The 10,543-nt window shown below is 34.7% G+C and overlaps 1 protein-coding gene across 1 annotated transcript; it reads left to right on the top strand.

Annotated features, from left to right (window-relative positions):
• Positions 1–515: 515 nt before the first annotated feature.
• LOC142626069 (uncharacterized) lies at positions 516–1,283 on the top strand. The gene has a single exon (XM_075799843.1). It carries the CDS (start codon positions 563–565, stop codon positions 1,091–1,093), a length of 531 nt encoding a protein of 176 aa, XP_075655958.1. The 5' UTR covers positions 516–562; the 3' UTR covers positions 1,094–1,283.
• Positions 1,284–10,543: the final 9,260 nt, after the last annotated feature.

Genomic DNA, 10,543 nt, shown 5'->3' with positions numbered 1-10,543 from the left:
CAATATTTAGTATGTCAACGGTGCATTCTATTTATTACGTAAATTTTCGTTTGTGAGATGACGATAGAGACTAAAATAGAACGTGTTTTTTATTTTAAAGACTAAAAACAGTAAAATAAAAAAAAATAAAGACCAAAATAAAAATGAGACTAAAATATAAGAACAAAAATAGAATTTCTGCCAAAAATAATCAAAGTAACAAAATTGGGTACGTAACTGAGCTTAAACTCAAAAGACTCAAAGATTGCATGCAAAAGAGATCGCTGCGTCAGCATGGAAAGCAGAGAGATAAATTCGTTTATGTTACTAGCCTACACTAGGAACAAAGTAACAAGCATTGTAAATTATCAAACTTTTGAACTCAGTAGGACCCAATTGGACCCCTCCCCTGACATGAATAATTGCACATTCAAGAAGAAAAGATACCCACTTTCAACTGTACGTGTCTGTGGTAGGGTATGTTTTAATGCTGAATGACGTATGATCTGACGAAATATAGGCTCTAGTATCCCTTATAAAAGGCCAAGAAGTATTGCTGTTTTGAACCATCCGGAGACCAAAGATGACTACCAGCAAATACTTCCTAGTGTTGCTCCTTGGAGTGGTGCTTCTAAGCACTGCCTCAATGGCTGATCACCATGAGTCTCCCAAACATGAGCACAAACCTCCTAAGGGAGAAAAGCCACCCCCAAAACATAAGCCACCAACCCCACTCGATAGGGAAGAGAAGCCATTCCCAGAACACAAACCACCAACCCGAGGTAATGAGCGTCCAAAGGGTAGGGGAGAGAAGCCACCACCACATGATCATCACCCTGGACACCTTCTATTGGAGTCCTCTTCCATTAATGGCAAACCTCCTCCAAAGGGAGAAAAGCCACCACCAAAACATAAGCCACCAACCCCAGTTGAAGACGGAGAGAGAAAACCATTCCCAGAACACAAGCCACCAAAGGGTAAAGGAGAGAAGCCGCCACCAAAACACAAACCACCAACCCCACTTGAAGATGAAGAGAGAAAGCCATTCCCAGAACACAAGCCACCAAAGGGTAGAGGAGAGAAGCCACAACACAAACCACCAACTGCCAACTGAATGCATAGCTAAATGTTTAGAAAATAAGAGCTACAACTTATGTTATCTTTCATGTCAATCACTGTTCTATACATGGAACAGTTTCTAGTAGCAGTGAGCAATGTCCATGTTGTGTACTCTACCCGTTTTAGTGTATGTAGTTTGCTATGTTGCTTATGAGTGTATTGACATGCAGTTATGCTTCCTGGTACTACTATCTCAATGAGTTTATCGAATGGTTTTCTACCGGACATAGAAGAACAAAAAGTCACATTTGCATTAAATATTCTCAAAAAGATTCTAACTTTTCTTAATATTGACATCTTATCACATATCTCAATCGGGACCCTTGATTTCCATGACCCTTGATTTCCATGAAAGGAAATTAAGAATTCACAAACATTATTCTCAGCAGAAACAATTAATAATAATAATAAAAAAGCACCAATACAGTATTTCTAGGGACACCCTCCCACGGTTGATGCCAAGGACTCACACGAGACGACTGGGTACGTTAAAGAATTATGGTCCAAATTTAATGGCTAATTTTGGTCCATTTTCCACCGGATATTTACTGTAAATTTTATTAATTAAATTTATAATAGAATCTACAAATTATGGGATATTTTCGAAGTATTATATATATACATATTTACCGTATTTAATAATTTTTCAAATATATTTAACTACGACAATTGATTGCAAAGCAAAATACATGAGAATTATATAGTATCTCATCATTAGGTCTAGTGGGTACTCTATGTGGACGCCAGATTCTTGGGACCCACTTGCCTACTCCAACTTTTTCTGTATGTTAAGAGAGTGACGTGTGTATTGGCGACACTAGGATGATTTATGTGCAGGTGGGTCTCTTTATTTATTTAATTTTTAATGACTCGACACTACTTGATCGATCACTTAAAATTTAATTTATTTTAATTACCTAATTAACCAAAGAATTTTCTAAGGCCTCTAAACTAATAAAGTAAGGAAAAGTTTTAAATGAAAGATTTCAAACTTAGAAACTCGATTACATGTAGGAAAAACGTTACATATCACGGATATTACACAACGCCTATCTAAAGTATAATATCTAATTTTAATTTAAGTGATTGGGGACAAAGGCCTTTTACACAAGTTGAAGAGTGAACTAAAATTACTTGGTGGTGGTATTATATTTATGTTACAAAGTTTCAGAATGAAAGTAGGAATTAAGTATTAGTAATATACTCTTTTTTTTGTCGGGGTTAGTCATCACGGTGGCATGGTGTATGTAGTTTAGTAGGAATGCAGTGAGATAAGGAAAAACACAACAGTCAGCAACTGAAATTCTGTGGAAAGCCAAGTGCTTATTGGAGGAGTTTCAAATGGCTAACTTCAAGTTGGCTTACCATGAAACCAGCAATATAGTGCAATGGATATATACCCCCAGCCTAGCCTTGATATAAGATTAATAATGATGGGGCTACTTTTTATTAATACACAGTCTATAGGGGTTGGGGTTATTGTTCAAGAGTACAAAGGGCAAGTAGAGGCAGCCCTAAATAAGAACTTACCAATCCCATTGGGTCCTATGGAGATCAAAGCAAAAGCATTGGAGGAAGGGGTTATTTTTTGCTTGGGACGTAGGGGTATGAGATGTGGTGCTTGAGAGTGACTCCAAGATAGTTGTTAATGCGTTAATTGGAACTAGTGAAACTCCAGTTCTTATTAACAATATTATAGGTGAGATCAGAGCAAAATTGCAGAATTTTGGATGTGTGAAAATTTTCCATGTAAAGTGAGATGACAATCGTCTAACTCATCTTTTAGTTCAGTATGTCAAATATTTAGATAGTTATCAAACTTGGATAGAGAAAAACTCTAATATGATTGAATCCACTTTGGCTAATGATGAATTATGTTCATCTTATTCTTAATAAAGTTATGGTCTTTTTATAAAAAAAAAATAGTATTAGTAATATACTTTATCAATTTAAGAATGGTTAGTTTTTAGAGATAAAAACAAAATTTGCAATTTCTTATTTTGAACAAAATAACTTTGTGGAATTTTGAGCAAAGACACTTGTTGTTGTAACCAATGAGAAAGAGAGGATTTACACTTTGGAATTAGGTTTAATTACTTGGTGATGTGAACAACATTAAATTTTCAATAAAGCATTGACATTTTTGTAAAATACTTTTAGCCGTTTATAAAAATTTTTGTGAAAAAATTTGTATATTTAGCATTACTCTTTATCTTTTTTAACTATTAAGCATTTTATAAATTTATGGCATAAAAAATGTGTAACATTTTTCAAGTACCATTATATATATACACACTAAATTATTTATATGATAAAAAACAGTGAAATTAGAAAGCTCCGACCTACACTGGAAATTTTAAGAATTTTCACATTGATAAATCACTTCACTTATGTAAAAGTAAGAAGTCTTGGAATAGCGCTCATGAGTCATGAGTGGCATGGTTGCAGCAACTACGGCTTACTCAACGTTTAAGAATTCAATTAATGGCATTAGTATAGTTTCCCTCATATTCTATTGACAAATAAACGGAAACAGTGAGGGCTAAGTAAACTTAGCTGCACAACAATTTCATAACATTTATTTTTTCATAATTTGCTGAAGTTGAAATTTGTGGTTGGTGTAACGTCATTTTAACATAAGCTCATTATGAATATTATTTTTATTATATACTAATAAGAACATCCCCCTTCAATGTATTAAAAAAATTGTGATTTTTTTTTTGGTGGTACCAAAGTTCAAACGTATTTTTGGTCTTGTTTGAGAGAATGAGTTTCTCTATAAACTAATTGGGGAAAGGCTACTTGTCAATTCTTTCGCCAAAAATCCTAAAAGTGACAATTTTGGGAACATAATCCAAACAATATTTTTAGACTTATTTTTCGTCATGGGATATAACTCTAGCCAAAATGATAATTGGGCTTTGTTTCTTGCTAATGTGATTGTGAGCCATCAGCCATAGTTAATCCTTAATTAAAGTTAGGAGTGTCAATTCGGGTTAGCGTCTCGGGTTCGTGTCGTGTCGAGGTAGGGGTATTCGACTAAATGACTCAACCCTAACCCGACCCATTTAATAATCGTGTCATGATCATTAAACCCTAACCCGACCTGTTAATAAGGCGAGTTGACCTGACCCAACCCATCTGACACGCTTAATAAACGAGTCGAGTTGAGTTGACACGAATGTAACACAACCCATTTCAACCTGCATAATATTAAATATAACATTTATCTAAAAATATATTTTTTTTCATCCCAAAAAGCAATGCATACACTTCAAGTCTTCAATCCATATTTAAAATAATATAGTTCAACAAAAATGTAACATCATTTAGAAATAAATTCTTTACACTCCAAAAAAAGTGAATACACTTCATCCCAAACTCAAAATAACAAAGTTTAACAAAAATAAAATAACATTGTTCAACAAAAATATAATATCCTTGGAATTTACCAAATGCTAAGTATCAATATTAAAAGAATTTGAATAAACAGTAGACTAATCTTGATTATGACCACGATTATCATCCATAGATTCTTTATTGATATCCAAATTCATAACATCTTCCACAAGTTCATCCAATTTCATTTGTGCAAGTTCTATGCGAAAAAAAAAGTATTAGTAGTTCTAGGGTCTGTAAAGTTTCAATTTTCAATTATATCCCTTGTAAATTTTTGTAATTACTCACTTTTCTTTTTAAATTTAAAATATATGTTAGATATAAAAGGTATTTGACAAATCTAAAATAAAATAAAAATTTATTTGTTATACGAGTTAAACGAGTTGTGTTAAGTGGGTCATTTCGAGTTGAGACAAATAAATTGACATGTCAAACGTGTCTATTGCAAGTTATGCGGGTTGACCCGCTTATGATACGTTTCTTATCGTGTCGCTTTGGGTCAACCCGTTTATGACCCAAACCCATTAAGGCCCAACCCTAACCCAAAAAAACCCGTGTCAGGTTCGTGTTGTGTTCGCGGGTTGGGTCGAAATTGACACTCCTAATTAAAGTGGACCTTTGGGCTATTCATATTGTATAAGTTGTTTAAACCGCATCCATGTTCAACAGGTCTTCCTGTTTCTACCTTACCAGAACCAAAATTTATTTTCTGAAACCGATTTTATCAAAATAGGCTCCACCTCTGTTAAAATATGATCCCGACACACTTCCTTTAAAATAAAATCCCGCCTTGACATAAATTTAGCTTCTAAAGTCTAAAAACAATAGTACTAAGTGACTTTAAGAATGCTTCACATAATAACTCAGATCTAATTAATTATTCGCACTTGCTTTCAACTTCATAACTTTAATTATAAATTCATTTATATTAGAAGAAAGATTTCACACAAACTTTGTTGTAGTCAATGGCTACAATTGCTACTAAAAAAATTAACATAGACTACATATTTTGAAATCTTAACCATTGAAATGTATAATCTTTATATTCGTAATACGCAAATCAAATTTCGTACCAACCAAATGTTATTTACTATTTGATCTATAAACTTATTTTTTATACATAATTTTAGCTTACAAAAACTTAAAATTTTAACATTTGATTAATGTCATAACTATCGATTTTGGATTTTCTAGAAATTTGGCAAGAATGGAGAATATAATAAGGAAATGTTATTGATGAGTCAGGAAATCCTACTCGTCCAGGGATGACCATGGAGAAGGAAAGAACAATAAATGAAGCCTTTAATTACTAAGCCGTTACGATTGGACAAAGTAAAGAGAATTACAACTCAGGAGCCTCCATATCTTAGCATTAACTATCAAAGGCGCTACCTAAACAAGGGATTAAACCACCATTAATGGGCTTCCAATGGCTAAAAGAACAAAGGCTTATATAAGGCACATCCAACCAAAGGTAGAGGATCATTAGAATTATATTCCCATCAACTAGAATTTTCCAATTATTTCTCTCTCTCTCTCTCACTAACTTTGTCATCTGAGGTTCATCGGCTAGCACCACGTCGGTGACCTATTTGTTACATTTCCTTGCTATCTTGTAGGCTATGCTGGAGCCATCTAGACTATCCCAACCACTAACGATCTTGGCATTATTAGTTTGGCACCGTCTGTGGGAACTTTCTTTTTCCTAATCCTAAGCACAAATATGTTGTCCTACCTTTGTTGTCATCCAAATGGAGTCCAATGCTCAACCAGAGTCAGCTGCCCTAGAGCTGCAAGTCCAAGCTCTCATGGCTAGTGTAGAAGAACTAATGAAACAAAACTAGGAGATGAGACAGCGGTTGCAATAGGAAGAAAACCATTCACCAAGAAGAATAAAAAAACAATAGCAACGAAGATGAAGCGCAAGAACCAGAAGGAAGCCAATGGAGAGACGGCTTGAGGAGAACAGAGCAGTCCGATGAGGCAAGTAATGACCTCCTAAGGGGAATGAGGAAAGAGATGGATGAGCTCAAGAATGCAATGAAAGGGAAAACAACAAAGAATTTGGATGGGATGGAGAGAAGAATGGATTCCCCGTTCACAGGGAAAGTCCTCGAATACCCCTTCCCCTTAAAATTCTGGTTTCCGCAGTTGGAATCGTATGACGGATTGAAGGACCCACTAGATCACATTACCACCTTTAAGATGACCCTGAGCCTGCAACAAACCTCGAATGAAATAGTGTGTTGATCCTTCCCAACTACCCTCAAGGGAGCAGCCCAAGTGTGGTTCAGTAAGTTGGCACAATCTTCTATTGACAATTTTGATCAGCTCAATAGCCTATTCGTGCGTCACTTCGTAGGGGGGTAGCTTCAGAAAAGACCAACAGATCATTTATTGACGATTAGACAGGGAGAAGGAGAATCCTTGACATCATACATGTAGCAGTTTAACAGAGAAGTGCTAGAAGTGGACTAAGCCGAGGACCAGATACAATTAATGACGTTTAAGGCTGGGTTAAGATCTAAAGAGTTCATCTTGGCACTTACTAAGAGTCCTTCAGCATCAATGACGAATTTGCTTATAAAGGCTCAAAAGTACGTGAATGCGGAGGACGCTTTGGTAGCGATAGAGGTGGGTGGACCTCGATCATCCAAGATAGGCTCTCAAGACAACCAAAAAAGGCAGAAGAGGGAAAGGAGAGATCACCAACCCAAGAATAACAGGGGTAAGCGAAGGGACGACAAGGTTCGAAAAGTGGTAAACTTCACACCCTTGGTAATGCCCATTGACCAAATCTTGATGCAAATTAAGGACAACTATTAGCTTAGGTGGCCGAAGCCATTGAGCGGTTCACCCAATACCCGAAACAAGAAAAAGTATTGCTGCTTCCACCGAAACCATGGACATTATACTGACGAGTGCAAAGACCTTAAAGAAAAGATAGAAGAGCTGATCCAGAAAGGAAAATTGCAGAATTTTGTTAAGAAAAACATATATGGATGGCCAAATTAGAAGAATGTCCATTTTGTAAGTATTTTAAGTGGAGTTTGAGATATATTTTTACGAGATTTTCCTTAAGTTTTTATTTTTTCCTATTAAACCTAAGATTTAATGGTATTTTTAAACAACATAAAAGTCTAGTTCAAAGATGTTAGAGACATATTTTTATATAATTGGCATATCTTTTGACAAAACACATTTTACTTATATTTGGGTAAATTTAAGTAGGTTTAAGATGATCATTACAAGTGGTTAAATTGACGACATGAAGATTACTCAAGAATTGTTCAAGAAAAGTGCAATCTGCAGGTCTCGATATCTCTTCGGCAGAAGCTTAATCTGGGATCCATGCATCTATTGGTTAGTCACGTACTGGGAGTCATGCATTGAAAGGAGAGATTGTCACTATAGAACAAGTCCAATTGGGTATTAGGGTAAGGGTTCAACTATAGCTTGGTATAAGGTACTAGGATTCCTTTACTTGTAACCACTTGTTGTGATAATAGTGAATTCTCAGGAGTGGTGACCTTAAAATCACCTGGTGGGGTTTTGCCGTGTAGGTTTTTCCCATTCATAAACAAATCACTGTGTCATTTAATTTCCGTTGCATATTTAGTTATTTGGTGATTTGTTTGTGCTACACGCTCATTGCATGTAATTGAACTTAATTAATTCACTTGACTAATTAATTGGTTAATTCATTAGAATGAGTCAATACTTGTTTGGCCTATCAAGTGGTATTAGAGCAGGCACACTTTGATTAGGGTTAATCTTTGTTGTGTGATCCATTGACCCCAGTTGTGATGGAAACTCTTGATTGTTTTGATTTGCATGATCTTATGTTGAATGATGATGATGATATTCAAGACGCCTATTGCAAGCTTTATAATTTTTGTATGAAATCTCTTGAATGTTCTACAAAATTAAAAGCTAAATTTAAAAAGGTCAAACTTGAAAAAGATGATTTGATTACAAAATTGGGTGAAGCCAATAATTTGAATGAGAATTTTAAAAATCAAATTTCATCTTAGATGGACAAAATTAAGACTTTGGAAGAGCAACTAGTTAAATTTAAAACTAAAGTTGAAAAATTAACTAATGTCAAACTTGTTGTTGAGCCTAACTCAAAAGAAAAAAAATTTATATTCCTCCATTTAAAAGGAATAATGAAGAGTTGAAGGCTAATATTGCTAGGATAGACAAAGGTAAAAATTCTGATGTTAACGATGAAATTTCTAAACCTATGTCAAAACTCCTCCTAAGAAGAATAAAAATTCTTAATTTGTCCCCACTTATCATCATTGTCATATTGTTGGTCATATTAGGCTGAATTGTCCTAAATTAAGGTCTTTGTCAACCTCTAAGGTTAGATCTCCTTCTAGGAAGCCGAGTAGCTCTAAAACTGCTCATGTCTGTCACCATTATGGTGTTTCTGGTCACACTTGTCCTAATTGGTTCAAATTAAGCGAGTATCCAATAGGTCTCATCTTTTGTCTAAAGGCTCTGTACCTATTATTGGTGAGTTATTAAAAGTTTTGAGCTTTTTAACTCAATTTCAGGGGAATTCTAATTCCTCCATGTCCTTTAGTAGTCATATTAGGACACGTGCCTTTTCATTTTCACGGCCAACGACTCGTACTATGTGGGTGATAAAGGATCCTAAGATTTAATTGTCTTTCTGTTTGTCCTTTGCTTTAATTATTTCTATATAAAGTAGGATTATCTTTGCTTGATGTCTTATCTACTTTTGGAATTATGCTTTCTTGCATCTACATCTTTCTTACATGCTTTCATATTGGTTGTTTTTTTTTTAGCTGTTTAGTCTTTATTTTGTCCGTTTTTCAATAAAAAATCAGAAAAATACAAAAACAGTGTATGTTTGTGTACATTGGTACTTGTGTACCTTGAATGGTCAATGAAACAAAGTTCTCCAAATTTTATATCATTTGTAGGTTAGATGAGCATCTCTATGCACAACTAAGCAAGTGAGTTTTGTGGCTCTTCATTTGTGATGAGTAAGGTTAAGTTATCTCTTGTACTTAACACTCGTATCACTCTTTTTGATGGGAATGACTAGAAAATTTTAAGAGAAAGGTATAAATAATCATCTCACCACTGTTGTCCGCCAATCATGAAATGACATCTGTATATTTTGGCATAGCAAAAGTACAATGTCAAAAGGCTTAACATAATTGGGTATTTCTTTTCTCTCTCTTATATGCTCATGCATGATATACTTAATAAAAGAAAAATATGCAAAGAAAATAAAAGCAAAAAGATCAAAATGCTTAATATATGATTGCAAGCGTGTATTCTAGGAGATGTGAGAGTTATAGGATGTACCTCAAAGGTGATAGTCTCCATCAAATAGTTATGATTGTGTGTGAGTTAAAATGATTTTCTCATATCTCAAATCGTCATAACTTAGAGACACTTATGCATTCTTGCGATATTTTCACACACAAGACGCAATATTCTTTGCTACTTTTGATACATGTGCAGGTACAATGTGATTTGGCCATCACAAGGTTTACATGTATGCTCACTAAATTGTCTTAACTTGTTCTTGATGTTGGAAAATTTAGACCCCGATTGATAGAATTAATAAGTTTTAAACCTAAGTCGTTAATTAGATTTACTATGCATAAAACTTGTAAAAACAAACAAACATCAATATCATGTCAAATATAAGTGCAGCGGAAAAATAAAGAAGACAAGATATGATGACCTAGGAAAACCAATGAAATCAACCAGTTTCACAGTAAAAAACCTGGGGGAAAACCTTCCCGAAAAGTAATTCACTATAGTAAAGAGAAGTTTCAGATTTAGTACAAAACCTGTCTCTAGACTCTACAATCCTCGTAGATGAACTCACAGTAGAAATCTTCTACCGCTTTAGAATCTCTGAACTCTTCAATATATGAACGCCACCCTTTGATGCACGGATCCCAGTACGTGACTAAATCCTTTGCACGAATCCTAGTACGTGACTCACTTACCAACTTGAGAAAGAAGAATGTTGGCTGCAAAATTCTTCACTTCA

This window comes from Castanea sativa, chromosome 2, assembly GCF_040712315.1.
Source record: "Castanea sativa cultivar Marrone di Chiusa Pesio chromosome 2, ASM4071231v1".
Taxonomy (NCBI): domain Eukaryota; kingdom Viridiplantae; phylum Streptophyta; class Magnoliopsida; order Fagales; family Fagaceae; genus Castanea; species Castanea sativa.
Note: the sequence above shows the minus strand (reverse complement) of the source record. Positions and strands in the feature narration are given on the sequence as shown.

What these genes read in the sequence shown, in the direction of transcription:
- LOC142626069 (XM_075799843.1), top strand. Translation starts at nt 563, where the DNA reads ATGACTACCAGCAAATACTTCCTAGTGTTGCTCCTTGGAGTGGTGCTT.